We start from the raw sequence: 18,554 nt of genomic DNA, 5'->3' as shown, positions 1-18,554 counted from the left end.
GGAGGCGGCTTGCAGTTGCCTGCACCTGCCTGCACACAAGCCCACCGATAATGGTAATTACACAATGACACATAACAGGCTGCTAAAAAAATGCACAGACAATGCACAGACTAAACTTTTTCACTGTACAACTATTAAATGTGTAAGGAGCTTATATTTTAAGTGGTTTTTTTTTAGGGATTTTGCCTTTCACTGAGATAATGGCTTTATTTTTTAGATTCACATCAAAATTTAATGTCACTGATTGCTACACATACAAAGTACTGAATCATATTTTGACTGACAAAAGCGACTATTTTTTTGCAAACGGCACTACCACAGAAATTCTGCACAGAACTGTTAGTACTGGCTGCATATATGCACAAGCAAAAGCAAATATTCCAAGTATCGCATATCTTCACAATATTTACATAATACCGCTACAATTTTGGTTGTCAACCACACATTTGAACAAAAAGTAAGTACATTTTGCAAAGAATGCCATAAAGATCGGTACACTTCTCTTCTCTTTGAGCAAACTTGAATCTTTGATTAGATGGTCAATCCATGGCAAAAACATGGTAATAATTTCATGAGGTGACAGGTCGCAGAATGAAATTACTCTTACCGTTGCACGAATGGGAAACAATCATTTGTTTTATACCATGCCTGAACATCGTCATCTGATTGGCAGCTAGCGTGACCCTACCGTGGAACTTCTATTTACCATGGAATGGAACTTTAATTTTTGCGGTGCGTCCGGGTCGCGATATTTTTTTTTACACAACTATCTGGGGTACCCATTTTTCAGGCGACTTGAATCAAGGTTATAGGATTGTATCTTAAAAACGTTATTTTTCAGTCGGATACTACTTGTATAGCAGCAAATTCCTTTTTCTTTTCCTGATCTGAGGCTCTGGAGGATTTTTAAAAAAAAGGGAAATAAAGACCGAAATCCGTACTTAGTTGAAAAATAGTAGCCTCCACTCAAGCCTGGTTATTACAACCAAGCCCCATAGGAAAGCGCACAAAGTACCCCAGATAGTTGTGTAAAAAAAAAAATCGCGTCCGGGTCGTGGGTTGGGACGAATAATTCAATGACACGTGATCAACGACCCACCAATCAGGTGATGGGATTTATTATTGTATAACCTGTATTAGATGCATGTTTTTCCTGCTGCGGAAATTTCTACGCATGGCATCTTTCTGTGCATCAAGTTTACATGAATATTAATTTATAATCCCATTGGTATTTGTTAAACAAGAAAAATATGATGCGTTTGTGATCAACATGACTTGGCCTTCGACCTTGTGTTATATGGCACACAGAGGCACATTTTGTGTGTGCCACTCGCACTATCATTGGATAAAAATGTACACAAACATGTTTTAATGGTACCCCCTAGGGTCAGAAGGCATGCAGTGCCCCCTCCACTGATCTCTATATAAAGACTGGATAGCGGATATGCATACAACATTCACACAGTAGACTTCGCACATTGACCAATTCGCCCCCGGTCTCACGAAGATGGCCGCGTATAATACGAACGTTCTACGCGTAAATACGCGCGCGTTGTATCAACAGTTGACGCGCATTTTGGTCACGTACACATATTATGATGTTCTAAAAAGGACACATTTCCGTGGTGGTTATTATTTCAAAAACGCCGAAAAAGTGATTTGCGGCATTATAAAAGTAATCACGACGTTAGAAAAATTGTAGTAAACCTTGGTCAGTTGGTGACTTGGTCAGTGGTGGTGGCCAAAATATAAGTCAAGTGAGTGAACCGCGACGTTACAAAAGAAATCATGCTGTCTATAAAGACGGCAACTTGTCCTTTGTAGATCACCAGCCGGTCTCACCAATATGGCGTCAAATTCGTACATTGTGCGGCTCTTTATTAGCTATCCAGTCTTTATATAGAGATCAGTGGCCCCCTCCCCTTCTCAGTACTGGTGGTCTCTCCCTTCCCCTCCCCCTTCCTGCCATGATAGGCTAGCTCAGAAGAAGTCTGTAGTCTTGTTGGCAGCAGGTTTGCTGACAGTTCTCTTGACAAACACACCGCCGTCCGACTGTCGGGTCTTCTTCTTGATTTTCTTCTTTGGCTTGCTCTCTTCTTCACTCTAGATCAAGACATGAATCAAACAACACCTTGGGCTCAGTCTTAAATTTCAGTTGCATGTATAACAGTGATGGTATTAAGGCCGAAATTTGACTTCCACAAACAAGGGTTTATGGGCAATATTCTCACATGGAACTAAATGTGAGCTAAAATTCATTTCATTGAGGCAAACATACCATCAGATGAACAAAATTAGAGAGGGCATAATGTTTCGGTCCTTTAGGCAAAATGACAGTACTGGTACAGAAACAAACAAGTAGGAGACACACAAGCATGCAGGGTGGAAGGAGACACACCAAAGACGGATTAAGCAGGGGAAGAACCAAAGGAGTGCGGTGGTGGGTGAAGATTAAAAAAAAAGGGGGGGGGGGAAATGTGAAGAGAGAGTGATGCAGAGGATGCGATTTTCTTTTCAAAGAAGGTTTAACATTGTCGCGTCAGTGCAACAAGATTGTAACTCGATTCTGCAACAAAGTCATATCTCGCGTGAATACGCTCCACGCAACAAGGTCGTATCTCGCATATCGCGACGTCCATTGACTTTGTGTGTACATATCCGGGTTATTTTAAGCGAGATACAACCTTTTGACACTAATGCAGTGCTTCTACTTTCCAGACTGAATTTTTATCAATGAGGCAATTAATATGCCAGCTTATGAATATTCATGACTACTCACCACTCCCACTGTGGAGGCTCTCTCCAACTGAGCGTTGAGATGCTGTATCTCAGACCGGCACTGGTCCAGCTGAGACTCCAGTTTCTCACGTCGTAGACGTTCATACTCAAGCTGGGATTCCAACTCACCGATGACACTGAGGACAAAAATACACACAACGAAAAGCTTGGACTATTTTCTTCTTGATGTAGCAAAGGTAAAACACCCAATATTTAGGTTTCTCATGTATAACTAGGATTTGCATATCCACAACTCGTTTTTGGATAACTTATCATGTATTTGGGTTAACCACACCCCGTTTTTGAGTCCACCACACCCAAAAGTTTGGTCATGCAACCACATTCAAAGTTTGAGTCAACAACATCTAAAATATAAGCAAAACCCAATGTTTTATGCGTTGGATCAACCACACCCAAATTGAGTGATTAACAATTTTTGTTTAGCCTTTATATTTGTTTAGCCACACACAAAATTTGGGTCAAAATACACAGTATGGGTCAGCCATACCCAGTATTTGGGTCGACCACACCCAACATTTGGGTCAACCACACCCAATAATTGGGTCAACCACACCCAAAATTGAACAACATATTTTGTTCAGTTACACCAGGTATTTCATTGACCACACCCAGTACAGTGAAACGCCGCTATAACGAACACCCATTACTGGACCAAGCCCAGTCTAAAGTGGCTTTCTTAGCTGTAGGTTTCTTTCCAGCACTTAACTGGCTCGTCACTCGTCACTCAAATTCTGATGGGAGGCAGGCTGGCTCTAAACAACAGACGCATATACATTGGGGATAGCCTGAGTGCTTATCAAGAACATATTTATGGTCATCAACTGATTAAATAGCCATTATCTTAGTAGGGGGCTCATGAATACGAACCCGGGATTCACGGGTTCGCGAAAGCCACATTAGACTGGGCTTGGTCCAGTAATGCGCTATAACGAATATTTGGCTATAACCAACATCCCCATTGGCTTCCGAAATAGTAAATTCTGTTATAAAGCACAATCACTATAACGAACAACCACTATAATAAATCTTTTACGGACCCCATCAAATACACACACACAGTAGTTGAGTCAACCACACCCAGTATTTCTCACTCAGTCTTGTGCTACTTCCTAGCTTACCGATCGCTCTCCCTATCCCTTTGTCTCCTCTCTCTGTCTTCATCCAATCGTCCTCCCAGCTGGTGATAATTCTGCTTGGAGATCCCCAGCAACCTTTCCAGCTCTTCAACACGTTTCAAGGCACGCCCTGTGACAAGTTTAAAGCAAATGTTCAGACGCATTTCTAAAACTGCTTCATGTCTGACACAAGAGTAATACTCCCTGACCACATTTTGTTTTGAAGTCATGTCACGGCAAAAATTGTCAGATTGGTTCCAGTCAGTGGGATGGTTTCCCCTTCCCAGTCCCTTGATCAGCAGATAGACTATCACCCTGAATCCCAATTATCCCCTCCTAATCCCTTCCTAATCTCATCCCCCTCCTAATCCTATTCACTTCAAAATTTAGATTGCGTTCATACCTCTAGCCTCTTCTTTCTGTTTGCCAGTCAGTGGGATAGACTCGCCTTCCCCTGTCCCATGGTCAGCGGATAATCTAGCAATCTTATCTTCATTATCCTCATCAGTGACAGCATAATCTGCAGGCCCCTCATCTGAATCTACACAGGGATAAAAAGGAAAGGAAAATTACAATTGCACGAGTTGCTAACTTGAAACTGGGCTATGGGCAAGTACATACTTCAAATCAGTTTTGATAGATTAAGACTAATTGTTGATGTCATGATATCTGCTTCGCGCTGATGGAGAACAAGAGTTATTGAGAAGATCTACTATTTGAATATTAGTCCTCGGAAAGTATATCCTATCCTGTCTTTGTGTTTTCTTTCCAAACACTGAAGTTTTGGGGGTTTTTTGGAAAGGGGGAAGGTGACGCTACCTTATGAAACGTGAAATTCCTTGAAAAGTCTCTGCCAATGAAAGAACATGTTGAGTGATATTTCAATGCAAAGAGTACACAAATATTAAAAAACTTAAAATAACTTCAATAAGTTTCATACCTGACTCATCGCCCTTGAGAAGTTTGACGCAGGCTAGCTGAGCAAAGCGAGTAGCTACTTCCAGAGGTGTTTCTCCTGCCGAGTTCTGGATGTGAACTGTCAGAAATGTTTGTAAGAATAGGATTAAGTCAGACAGTCAGATTAAGTCAGACATTTCTTGAGAGCAAGTGGGACTGAGATAACTATTTGGATTGGATTTGGGTTTGATATAAGATTTGCCTTTTAGAATCGAATCGGGATTCAGATTGGCAATGGGACGGGGTTTGCAACTTTTTTCGGAATGAATTTGGGATTGGCATTATTGGAATTATAATTTCTTGAGAGCAAGTGGGACTGAGATAACTATTTGGATTGGATTTGGGTTTGATATAAGATTTGCTTTTTAGAATCGAATTGGGATTCAGATTGGCAATGGGATGGGGTTTGCAATTTTTTTGGGAATGAATTTGGGATTGGCATTATTGGTGGGTTTTCAATTCGTTTAGGGAATTGTTTTGTTTAGGAGTTGTGATTTGGATTATTGCTTTGAATTGACAGGTTTTACGGGTGTAGATTGTGGGATTGGAATTTGAATGTAGACTAAGGCTGGGTTTAATGTTTGCATGGTGAATGGGATTGGGATTTGGTTTTAGGATTGGTACTGTGATTAGTAGTGGGATTAGGATCAAGATGCAGATTAGGAACGGATTAGGATTGAGACCGAGTCAAAAAAGACACTTACTATTAGCTCCCATTTCAACCAGCCACTGCAGGCATTCCAGGTGACCGTTTCCGGCAGCTGAGAGAAAACACACATGGAAAAAATGTCAAAACTAGCATTAGATTCCTGACATAATACTTTATAAACACTACACATTCATCAGTGCAGTCCAATCATCTATTAGTTGTATCAGTATTTTCTTAAAATAACAACAGGTTGAACTTTTAAAAAGGTGATGAAGTTGAATATGCAACCCAAAGGAAAATAGGTTTTTTGGGGGGCGGGAGCAAGGGCTTTTTTTTTTCTCTTTTTTTTTTTTTTTACAAAACTCACCTTTATGAGCTGGAGTAGAGCCTTTCTCATCTCGTTCATTGATGTTGACAACTCCTTGCTCAATCAGCATCTTGAGATGGCTCAAGTCGCCGGTATACGCTGCGATGTGTGCTGGGAAGGCCAAGTCTAAATCCAACGACATTACAAGGTTTGAGATGTTAAGAGCTTCTGAAGGGTATGCAAGTCGGCTTTTTATTCACTCGTTCCGTGACAAAACATAAACTGTTGTTTGCTCTTGGGTGATCCTTAATACTTCTGAAAGTAGACACGTCTTGTTGATTCAGTGTTTTCGTTTCTTTCCACCTGTGACCCCCATTCAAATCACACAAGGGCCAAACAGGTGGATTGGGTTTTCAGACCTTACCCTATTCCGTGGATTAACCCTTACCCTACTTGACCCTCCAACGCATGCCAATTGTGCCTCAAGAAAATCTCCTATGTTTTTTGCATGGCCCTCCAATATCTGCCATGTCATTTCAAGGGTAACTGGACAGGCACTCCAATACATGCCACAGAGAACAATGAGAGTCCTCTGATAACAAAGTGAGTGCCCCCAGCTGGTCAGTATCAGGCACCCTCCAGGGCCTCCAACTCCTGCCAATTGGAGCCTTCACTGCTACATCAAAGTATCCTCCAATAAACTGCAGCTGGAGGGCATTGGCATAACCAACTGACATGCAGTAAACTACCCTCAGAGAGTAAGGGTTAAAGAGTATTTATCTGGAGTTGTCCTCCCACCTATAAAACTATGTAAGATGTGTGGTCAGATGTGTGCAGCAGGTGGTCATGGGTTTGAATCCAACCTGAGTAGTTTGTAGTTTTTTTCTCACAACAACTCGGGACAACAATGACTATGCAGTGTTTATATAAATACGTTAGTAAAGGGCAAAAGCCCCATATTATATTAAATCGGACTTACTCTCTTCATCTTCAGGATGATCTCGCTCCCATTCTAGACAAAAGAATAAACATAAAATTGATTAAACTTCAATTTAGAAAATTGATTCAACTTATACTTCACAATAGGAAGATACATTTGCATTCGTGACTTTTACAGCTTCAATGATTAATACAAAAGACAAGATATGTGATTTGCAACACATGCTGTCAATTACAAACAGTTGAATTATACAAATTCACAGAACAACAGACCAGCTGTCATTTTCTGATATGTTAAAGCTTTTAACAAAAAAAGTAATTTGGAAGTGAATTTTTTATTTTTTTTAGTTTAATAAGCGTTGCGTACCCACTGCGTTGATGTAGTCCACACAGTTCTGTTTGTAGAACTGCGAGGCCAGTGTCTTGGGCGTCTCTCCGTTATCATTCCTCGCTCCTAGAGTCTCCGACATACTCGCTCCGTGACTGACCAGAAACTTGAGGCACGGGAGATGACCCTCACAGGCGGCAAGGTGAGCTGATGAAACAAAACCATAAGATATGGTTGACCAATGGGTTAACTTTCTCTTTTGTGTGGTAGCAGATGCTCAGAAGCCATTATTTCGTTGAGCTGCTTGTCATAGAAATGTTCTCAACACAGAAATGTGCGTTTCCTACCAGGTATGTTGCCAGTGCTGTCGGTATCGTCAGTTCTAGCGCCCCATTTGACCAGTAGCTGTAGACAACCCAGTCTGCCGTGGTATGAAGCGACATGGACAGGCGTCCAGCCGGTCATATTCTTAGCTTCAATATCCTATACAAAAATATGATTGTGTTAGTGGGAGATTCAACTGGCTTTTGGAAAAAAAATCTGAAAATAGGCCAGGGGTCTGGAAAAGCCTACCCTCCTCCAACTCCACATGCAACAACCTAGAAGCACAGATGCAACATGTACCTTAATGCCTAAACCCATTTCCAGCCATAAGCAGATAAAATGCTCCAATCAAAGCTTGCTGATGTCTTTCCACCATAGGAACTATGTTTTAATGACTAGTAAAGCAGATTACAATTGCACTCACAATAGATGAGATGTGTTGACATTTATTTTAAAAAAGCATATTTTGCGGGGAAAAATCGTTAGAAAAATCAGACTTATGAAAGGAAATTTGAAAAGAAAATTGGAATTCTAATTAAAATAGAAAAGTGGCTTTTCTGATTCTTAAGCAAGCAAACTCCTTGTACATGTACAGCCCTGTAGCAAATATCTGAACTGCCGTTGAAATTTGGGCGTACAAAGCTTTATCTAGGTTACAGAAGTCAGATCTTAATCAGAGGTGGTCCTGCAAAAGAAGTACTCTGTAGGCCTATATGAGCAATGAGGTGTAACTGAACAAATGTCTCAAAGAGCAACAGACTGGCTATAGCAAAGTTTACTTGTGCAATGTTTAAAAGTGAAGAGGAAAGAGTCCTCTTTCTTAGCCATATATGGAAAATGAATAGAAAAGAAAAGTCTGTAAGTCTCATTTTGTGTGATTTACATGTAGTGACAAAGGAAAGGCTTACATACCGTTCCTGCCCGGAGTATAGAGCTGAGGGTGTAGGAATTGCCGTGAGCAGCTGCCAGATGAGCGGGCGTATTACCGCGTTGGTCGCGGCAATTCATGCTTGCTCCACTGGTACCCAATGCCTGTACACCAGCCAAACAAAACAAAAAACCACAATCACAATGCGAGGCTTTGTTGTGTCAGAGAGACAAGTCCACTGAACATGCAGATGCTGTGGCCAAATACCTTCAGATATTTGTATCTTCTTTCAATTATCGTATTTAAATAATAATTTCAATATTCACGCCACCTGGATGCATTGGTCTTGTCCTCGGATGGCAGCGATGTGTATCGGGGTCCATCCCTGTGGAGTCTTCACATTGAGGTCGGCACCGTGCCACAGCAACCAGTGCAAACACTGCAGGTATACCAGACACAAGAAATCACAAAGAGTTTACACCTAGCAAATAACTCCATGAGGGTCAGGCCACAGAGTTACCTAGAGATACAAGATGTACATGTAGGAGAGTCCATCACAAGCCAACTCACAAGTAATTCACAAGTCCAGTCACAAGTCCTGGTCCTGTATTGGGTTTTAAGTCCAAACCTGATTTGATTTCTTGAAATTTTACCCAAGACTTTTGCCAAGGGTTTCCTCCCACCTCAAAAACCGGCCAAATTTTGAGGGGGAAAGTATGAGGGGAAAAGGACGGAAAAAAATTATGAAAAAAAGGCATTCAAGTTCCATTCTTTTGTGACCAGTGGCTAAACTAAATCTACTTAAAATTACCTCAAGCGCACCGCAGTGACATGCCCAGTGCAAGGCAGTAAATTTGTTCTTGGAGTCGACTTCGTTGATACTGGCGCCCCGCTTCACCATAGACTCCAACTCCAAGGTGTCGCCATTGCGCACCGCATCATGAATATTCATTAACCTCTGGCCTGTCAACAAATAAGTCATCAAAAAAACTTGACATAGATTTAGGGTTGAGATGTGTTTATCAACAACTGGCATTCAATATGACATCCAGTCTACAGAGAAGTTCAGGGACTATGCAAATTTGTATTGAATTGATTCAAGGTTTACAAGTCATCGTCTAACCTAGCCCGACTGCGTCTGGCCGTACAGTACTATCGCAAGCTCTGTAGTACGGCCAGACGCCCGATGCTTCCACAGAGACTGAATTTTGTTGGCCGCCGATGTAGCGATTTTGCTACATCTTTCGATCGCGATTATCTTTTCATCCAGGACACAAATTTCCAAAGTTAAGGTTTGTAGTCGTAGAGCAACTCATACCTTTTCGAAAAAACGTTGTTTGGTCTCAATATTTTCATCCATCTGGCCACAAGACGAATTTCAGTCATCAGATTCCACAAATATCGTCCCCCATGCGATCCCCCATGCGATTTCAAAATGGCGGCCGTGCTGTAATGTATGCAATATGCAGGCGCGCCCGCACAAACTCATGAATATGCATAAACAGTCTGTGACGTATGACCTCGTGTTTTTGGACGTGCGTGCGGCGGGGCACGCACGTCCAAAAACACGAGGTCATACGTCACAGACTGTTTATGCATATTCATGAGTTTGCGCGGGCGCGCCTGCATATTGCATACATTACAGCGCGGCCGCCATTTTGAAATCGCATGGGGGATCGCATGGGGGATGATATTTGTGGAATCTGATGACTGAAATTCGTCTTGTGGCCAGATGGATGAAAATATTGAGACCAAACAACGTTTTTTCGAAAAGGTATGAGTTGCTCTACCACTACGAACCTTAACTTTGGAAATGTGTGTCCTGGATGAAAAGATAATCGCGATCGAAAGATGTAGCAAAATCGCTACATCGGCGGCCAACAAAATTCAGTCTCTGTGGAAGCATCGGGCGTCTGGCCGTACTACAGAGCTTGCGATAGTACTGTACGGCCAGACGCAGTCGGGCTACGTCTAACCATACAAATCACTTTTGAAGCAATCTTAAAATTTAGTGGACTTTATTTCATTTCAATGTTTAAATAATGGCACAACAAAATAATACAATGTTCTTAGACTTAATATGAAAGTAAAAATCAAGTAGGCCTACTGCCACACATTAACCTTTCTATTCCAATAATTTATTGTAGGCCTACGCCTAGCCCCATAAATGTGGCCTATTTACTGGACTGCCTCCGTAAACATAGGCCACACATCTGCACATCCACATGTACAAAAATCGTGTCGACTTTGCCAAATTTTGATTTCACATTAAGGCTTACTTTGTAGGTTTTTTTTTGCTTTAGAAGCATTCTCACCCTCTATATAGGCTAATCAGAAAGTGCTGCCTTTTTCAGATGTCCATTTTTCGTGAAATTTCCAGATACATTTTCACACGTTTGCGTATCAAAATTTCAACATGAAATTTCACAAAAATTAGACATCTGAAAAAGGCAGCACTTTCTGATTAGCCTATATAGAGGGTGAGAATGCTTCTAACTAAAGCAAAACAAACCTACAAAGTAAGCCTAAATGTGAAAATCAAAATTTGGCAAAATCGACACGTTTTTGTACATGTGGATGTGTGGCCTATGTTTACGGAGGCAGTCCAGTAAAATAGGCCACATTTATGGGGCTAGCCTACGCCATGTATAGGAGTTGTACTGGCTGTAGAAACACTTCCAATTTCTTAATATGATTTGATCATCTGGTTCCGCGCCAACATTTAATGTTGTGTGGAACCACACTAAGATTTGTCACGGTAAAAAATTCTAAGTCCTCAAAAAGTCACTGCGCATGTTCATTGCTTAGCCGGCAAAATATCGTTTAGGCCTACTTCAATTTAGCCGGCGCCGGCTATTGAGTAAATAGCCTACACTGCCGATTTATGATGAAAAAGTGGCGTCGGGGTCATGATGCAGCATTCTTTCCACAAGAATTTCTCATTCCCCGACAGGAAAATTACATTTGTAATTTGTCCTACTGTCTCATTCCTTACTCTTTCCAAAGGGTAGTCAATTTAATACGGAAATTACCTGGCATTTTCGTAAGATTTAACGGTCCGATTCTGCGATCAACTCAATGCTGTTGTCATGTTGTCAAGACTGCAGAAAAAATGTAAATCGTCGGGTGCTCGTTTTGTCCATTTTGAGATTTCTCATGGGAGACGTCTAGGAAATGGCCTAGGTGTTATTTCATTTGTCGCGAGAGGGCGGCATACCACTTCATAATCACGTACTGGTAAATGACGAATCCGGGCACGTAATCACCCATACACTCACGTCACGAGGCCCCTTCATTGGAGAAACAAAGCACTGCCCCGACGGATTAGTCTTAACAATCATAATGGTTTAGAAACTATACAATGCTTTCACATTAACTGAAGAAGTCTTCGTGATAGAATAGTGTGGCGGGGAACTCCCGGCCGCGAATTCATTTCCCCCCCAAACTGCATAATTCTACGCCATGATTTGGTGCTTATATCGCTTTATACCAAAGGTCTCAAAGCGCTTCACATTTATTACCCCTGTTCATCAGGCCAATAAGACCAGTTTCTGCAGCAGCTCGAGATCAGTGCATTTCTGGTCTTTACCTGCACCCGGGTGGAGAGAGGCTTCGTTTATGTTCAATTGAATATGATGCCAAATTTAAATTATGCACGGCGCACTTAATTCACCGTTACTGTTGTTTGACGAAGACCGGTCCGCTCAAGACGTGTACTATTTTATGTCTTCGTCATTTACAGAGTATAACATAACAGAAAGGAGCATTTTCTTACCTAAAGCTATCGATTAGATGAAGAAATAAGTAGCTAGCGATTATGTAACACTCTGTAGGATCATGAAGTGAAAGTGAAAGTGAAAGTAACGTATACACGAACGCGCATCATATAGAATGTTCAGTGTGCGCATCGTAAAACAACCTGCGCGCATAATTTATTTGGAGGTAAGCCCGCGCGCGCATGCTTAAAGGTAAGCCCGCGCCATTGATCTCCATATACACAGTCTGTGTATATGGAGATCAATGGCCCGCGCGCACTCAACCTGTCACTTACAGGGGGGTCCCCGATATGATACGCCACTTCTTTTGTTTGACACTGGCTAATGGAGATATAGATCTAGATAAATGGCTTCAATGTCAAATTCACAGACTGATTTTTTTTCTCGAAAATGTTGATGAGTCCGGTGGTTTGATGTAAACGACATCCGAGAAAAGACTGAGAAAAGTTGTTTAATGAAATCACCACTTGTAAGTTTCTCAGAAAATATTTTAAAACATTTTCTTCGACAAATATACAGTGATAGAACCAAGTATTCATGTGATACTGTGACGGCTTCCTAATTAGATGTTTAATCGATAAAATACCAAGGCATCTTTGCCAGTGTCTCATCATCGGCGTGAAATCGGCAGCCCTCGTTACGTGTGCAAATAACCCTAGGAGTCGCACATGCGTAGTGGAAAGTGAGACTGAAATGTACAAGGCATGGCATTTAAAGATTGTCATAAAAAACACCTTCACTCATTAAACACCTCCACTTAAATGCACACTTATTCCAGTAGTAACCTTGCAACGTTTTGTATACGTTTCCCACGTGTCTATCCCAAACTTTTTCCTAATAAAACTTAATTTGCTGCATAGCCTATACAAACTGTTTAACAAACACACCACCTTCCAACTTCGTTATGCAATTCATTTTTACATGTGAAGTAATTAGCAAAATGAACTGCGCTTGCACAGTGTTTATGAAACAAACGCCACCTTCAAACTTCGTTAAGCAATTTTTTTTTAACTTGAGGAGTATTTAGCAAACTGAACTGCGCTTGCGTAGTGTGAAGTATTGGTCGAGTATTTATCGATCATAACGGCCGAAGTAATAACACGGGGTCTGTTAAAGAAATGCCAGAAAAAAACGCTGTTGACCGTCGGTGCACGTTTGCATCTCACAAAGACCGGAAAGCAAGCAAGAGAACACAGCAAGAGAACGGAGAGAGGTAATCACAATGGATCTGCGCTAGGGTGTACTGATATTTGCAACAACAGTCTATGGTGAGTAACATCCATCGTGAAATCTTCGGACTCTTTTTGGCGATTTATTTGGCAGTGGAAGTGATTTCTAACACTAGCCTTAAATGATTCCATGGTTCTTGTAGCTTTAGGCCAAAAAAAATAAGTCTCCGGTTTCTGGTATGCGCGCGCGTCGCCGTAGCCATGCGCGTCGGCAAAAGGAAACAGTTTTTTTTTTTCAATAAAAGATGATGTCTCAAAAATGCCAAACTCACTGGTTTGACTGGAATCCTGCTGCTGCACAATTTTAACGTGTTTTTAGATTGGGTTATGATCGAGAATAAGCTTTATGTGGCCTCTCTGGACTCCCATATATTTTCACTAAGTTTAGTCGGGCACCAATTGCAGTCCTCAGCCGACATTTGAAGCAAAAAAAAAACAGGTAAAAAAACAAACAAAGCCGCGTCGCCGCACCACTTTTTGGGCAAGCTCCATACCAGAAACCGGAGACTTTTTTTTGTGGCCTTAACAGCATATAGCAGTTTAAATCAGACAAGCACATTTAGGCTGATTTTCGACCCGGTTGGACAAAAGTTGCATTATGCTTGGGATATGGAGCTTTTCTTCTGTCGGAATAACAGATTGAACATTTTCAAAGCTTTCGTTTGTCTGCTTTTCCGCCTATCTGCTACCAGAAACATTCTTTCCTCAACGGGTACGTGGACAAATTCGTACGCGGTCCAACTCGTACACAGAATTAAACCCGTATACAAAATTATATGTGGTCGACGATTCTTGACTATGTACTGGGAACGGTGTATCGTTCAATTTCTTTAAATTGGCTAATTTTGGCCGGCAGACAAGTTGGCTGGCGTACGAGTTGGCCCGCGTACGACATGTACGAGTTGTACGACATGTACGAGTTGGTTCACGTACGAGTTGTATAAACGCGCAGTGGCCGAGTTAAACACTACTATTAAATATTAAGAATATCCTGAGGTTTTTATCGTAACAAGTGTCCAGGCATTTCTAGGGCTTGGGGACGGTATAACAATCACAAGAGCTTTAGAAAATGTTACCTTCAAAGACCGAAATTAGCTGCGGCATATCCCCTCGTTGTTACAGACGTCACGGTGTACTCCATCAGGGGTGCTACTTTTTTTTTTTCTTTTTGTTTTCTTGTCCTCTCTCCTAACTGTATGTGCATGTTTTTGTTTTCTTTACTGTTCTTATTGTCTGTACTTGAATTTTTACCTGTGAAATTAATAAATGAAATGAAATGAAAAATGAAATATTCACTTATATATGCTGTGTTGTGCTAGCTGCATCGCGTCACCGCGTGTACGTTTTTACCTTGTGTTAAGTACGTTTTACCTTACTGCAGTTCGTTTTTACATAATTAAGGTAAACTGACTGCTTCACTTATTCAATATTTATTTTCCAATTTACATGTTTTTGAGGTACTTTTTTTCGGCGAATTTTACCGAAATTGTGTTTAACAAAAATTGTTACCTAATCATTTTTTTACATATCTTTTTGAGAGTGAAACTACACGATCGCATAACATGGAGTAATGGCTCGAACTGGGTCTGTCTGTGTCTTCAAAAGCAGAAGAAAAAAATCCCCTGGTTTTGGCTGCCTAAGTAAAACCTGCTTCTCTGATAGATAATAGCCAAAAAAGTAGAAAACTTATTCAAAACTTGAGATCGACTTTTCTACTTTTTTGTATGGAGAAAAGCAGATCGTCACTTTTCGGCCGCCTGAGTAAAATCTGCTTTTCGGGTAGAAAAAATGCAGGAACTAGGAAACGTCGAAATGTTCGATCTGATTTTCTGCCCTGGCTCCTTGACCTAGAAAAAGTAGATGTCCACTTTGCTTCGGACAGCAAAGGAAGAAAAGAAAAATGTTATTTTTTTTAAATATAAGAAATGCAGAACAACAGCAAAGTAGATTTTATTAAAATGTAAATTCTGCTTTCCTGATAGCAAAAAGGCAGACAAGCTGAAAATGGAATTTTCGAAAACGTTCAATTTGCTTTTCTGCTTCACTGTTAAAAATGCTCGTAAATTTACGGACTCTGTAAAGTGAAATTTTCCGTAATTATGGCTTTATTTTTCGGACTTTCCGTAAATGCAAATATTAATTATGCTAATTAGCGTGATTACAATCAACCACATCGGCCCAAACACCTACACATAATATAGTACATCTAAGTACATATTGCTATTTCACCCACAACCGTGTACACATGTCCAAACTAATGTTAAGGGTCTGTTTATTCTACGGAATGAAAAAAACTTTTCGGATAATTTGCTGCAGAAAAACGGAACGCTATTTTTTTTGCTGGCAGCAAAATTTCCGGAAAAGTTTTTTCATTCCGTAAAATAAACAGACCCTTAACATGAGTTTGGACATGTGTACACGGTTGTGGGTGAAATAACAATATGTACATAAATGTACTATATTATGTGTAGGTGTTTGGGCCGATGTGGTTGATTGAAATCACGCTAATTAGCATAATTAATATTTGCATTTACGGAAAGTCCGTAAAATTACGCAAAAATTAAGGAATATTTCACTTTACGGAGTCCGTAAATTTACGGGCCGCACAGTGTATTCTGCCAGCAGAAAGCAGACATCCACTTTTTTCCTCTATACTTTAGGTCTTTTTTTTGCCCAGTGTACTTTTTTTGGCACAAAGACTCTTAAATCGGATTAAGATGAGCGCAGAATCCACCAACAGAAGTGTGGGCCGATTATAGCAAGTACTTACCTGTAGAGCGCTCACCCGCTTCCCCTCTTCACGTACCTGTGCACTTTAAGGTTGCAGACCTGTAAATAAACTTCCATATAGACCCCAATGATAAATGCCCCCACTTCAGAATTTCGGGAAAAATACTCACAACTCTCTGAGGTGTTCAAGGCGTACATCAAATGAAAGCTTATTTCATCATCTTTCATTTTCTGTTCAATTTCTTGGGATTAACTAATGACTTTTGGGAAAAAATTCCATCCAAAGATGATCACCCCTAAAAGCAGTCATGAAGCCTATCGCCATTTTAAAAATGGACGCCTGCGCTCCATTGCAAAATAGAGCCATTTTAGGGCCTAATCATCATCCACATTTTACAGAAATACGAGCTTCCAACCTTCTTATTTTACAAATCATCAAGTTCACGGCCTTCAAAATGCTGTAATACTGAAGAATATGAGGGCATGAAATCGTGATTTGGCCGGCGTAGACAATTTCGTACCGATTTACTGGTCTGCACACTTTGGCTTTTACGCTAGAGAAAAGAGGAAGTATAATGGTGCGTGGGCCGCAAGGTGGAAGGGGAATTCTGTCCATCCACAACGAAAGCTCAATGCCGGCGCACAATGTGTGCCTTTTTATATTGTTGCGTGGAAAAGGACATACAATGTTTTCATTATTGATTTTTTTTGGCCGCCAAAAAAGGCTAATTCAAAGGGTTTTTGTTTCTTGATATTTCCTTAAAAGTAAACTTGGGTTACGTCGAGAGCAAGATGAGGACGCTTCACTTCGGCCCCGTGCCGCCGCCAGCTCCTGGGGAGGAATTCGACAAACGTCTGTGGTTGACGTCAGCCATGCCAAGCAGAGAGGATCGATGCACGGGGACTGACGACCAGAAAGGTAAAGGAACATTTTAAGAGCCTCTGAGAGCCAGTCTAGCTTCACTGTTGATGACCGCTCATCTGTTTAACCTCGTGATTGGTCTTACAAGACTTACATGTACAAAGGAAGGTATGAAACCTCATGGTAGGTTAAATTAAGGATATCACAGAAATCGTCGGCGGCGATCCGTGTTGGAGATTAGAGTGACATGTTTCCTTCCCCCAATTTTGAGTGTGTGTGGCGGTGACAAGCCAGTGGCAATCCCCCCCCCTTAAAAAAGGAAATACCTCATGCCAATGTACACTTTTACCAAAGTTACCTAAATCTTCGAAATATAATATTTATTCGGCAATTGACATATATATACACACAATTACAATAAATACATAAAATTCTATATTAAAACAAAAGAATACAAACAATAAGAAACCAAGTAAACACTACACACGAAAGACAGAACGTGGACAGTGCAGGGCTGGGCTGCCAAGGAGAAGAACAAAAGTGAAACAAAACACTGTCGCCAATAGGGCGTGTCTCTCCAACAAATATCATTATCCCTAGCGTGTAATATCTTATAAGATGGAATTGTTAAAAAACGTCGGTGAAGGGCAAAACCTAATTTGATTTATATCACCCCGACGCAAAATTCCATCTTATAATAGTTTATGCGGTACCCGCTGATATGTACATCAGATTTGAACCGGCCAACTGATCCCGTTAGCTCGGTGGTCGAGTGGTAAGACATCTGCACTAGAAAGCAGGAGGTCGTGGGTTCGAGTCCCACCCGAGTGATTTTTTCCAACTTTCACTCGGGAGGTAACACACTGAGTATACAGTGTTTAAAAAACGTCGGTGCAGGGCAAAACCTAATTTGGTGTAATATCTTGCTAAGATTTTCATCTTCAATCACCAACGTTTACGTCAATTAAACAGTGCAAACTGCATAAAACTCGATAATCAAACGGGGATTGTACGGCATCACTTAGAGTCAGGTGGCTTTTTTCCACCCCCCCCCCCTTCCGAATTTTCCAAGATGCTGGTCCAACCCCATTACCAGTTCTGACAAGAACTTGTACCGCAAGTACTTGTGGATCAAATGATTATAGTCAAAATCCATGCAGGCTTCGCGCAATTTACCGAGATCCAATTCAACAAAAAGAAAAAAATCATTATTATAAAGATATTCATACATATTCGAAGTTAATAAGGGTTTAGCTGGCTGGAGTTGGGCAAGGGTAAATTGAATATAAGTCACCGATGAAAGAATTAAGAAGTCTTACAATATTGAGAATCTGGTTTTATTTCTTAAATATGGATTCCCCTGCTATTTTCGAGTTACATCCCGAAAAAAAACACATTCCTTTTCTAAATTGCTATTTTGCTAGCAAACTAGGCAGGTTTAATAGGCAGGTTTCTGCCCCACAATCAGTATTGATAGTGTACGGACTGCGAGTCAGTCTGCTCGCAAAGCGGATTTGTTTGTGCCCAAAACAAAACAAAAACATATTTCAGAGGTTTGCAGACGTCTTAAAAAGACCTTTAGTCAGAGTATTTGTTGATTTCAATAACTCAGCCAACCTCTTTGAAAATTCTTGGATCCAGCGCAATTAATTAGTCAATTTTTTCTATGTC

At 40.8% G+C, this 18,554-nt stretch overlaps 1 protein-coding gene across 1 annotated transcript; it reads right to left on the bottom strand.

Moving 5' to 3' along the window:
* Nucleotides 1-1,235: 1,235 nt before the first annotated feature.
* LOC119738625 (ankyrin repeat domain-containing protein 42-like) lies at nucleotides 1,236-11,420 on the bottom strand. Its single transcript, XM_038213530.1, has 15 exons — nucleotides 11,319-11,420; nucleotides 9,098-9,249; nucleotides 8,618-8,725; nucleotides 8,331-8,450; nucleotides 7,442-7,577; nucleotides 7,134-7,301; nucleotides 6,807-6,839; nucleotides 5,888-6,013; nucleotides 5,576-5,632; nucleotides 4,855-4,950; nucleotides 4,318-4,455; nucleotides 3,918-4,044; nucleotides 2,780-2,915; nucleotides 1,918-2,103; nucleotides 1,236-1,408 (listed from the first exon to the last, which is right to left on the bottom strand). Exons 1-14 carry the CDS (start codon nucleotides 11,323-11,325, stop codon nucleotides 1,981-1,983), a joined length of 1,527 nt encoding a protein of 508 aa, XP_038069458.1. The 5' UTR covers nucleotides 11,326-11,420; the 3' UTR covers nucleotides 1,236-1,408; nucleotides 1,918-1,980.
* Between the last annotated feature and the right edge of the window lie 7,134 nt (nucleotides 11,421-18,554).

The sequence above is a fragment of the Patiria miniata genome, unplaced genomic scaffold, assembly GCF_015706575.1.
Source record: "Patiria miniata isolate m_02_andy unplaced genomic scaffold, ASM1570657v1 HiC_scaffold_3, whole genome shotgun sequence".
Taxonomy (NCBI): Eukaryota; Metazoa; Echinodermata; class Asteroidea; order Valvatida; family Asterinidae; genus Patiria; species Patiria miniata.
This window is presented reverse-complemented; position numbering and strand designations above follow the sequence as displayed.

Excerpts from the sequence above, each read along its gene's own strand:
- LOC119738625 (XM_038213530.1), bottom strand. Across the intron at positions 8,726-9,097 it reads GTCACTGCGGTGCGCTTGAG|TGTTTGCACTGGTTGCTGTG; the intron begins GTAATTTTAAGT and ends GTATACCTGCAG. Across the intron at positions 2,104-2,779 it reads GAGCCTCCACAGTGGGAGTG|AGTGAAGAAGAGAGCAAGCC; the intron begins GTGAGTAGTCAT and ends GTCTTGATCTAG.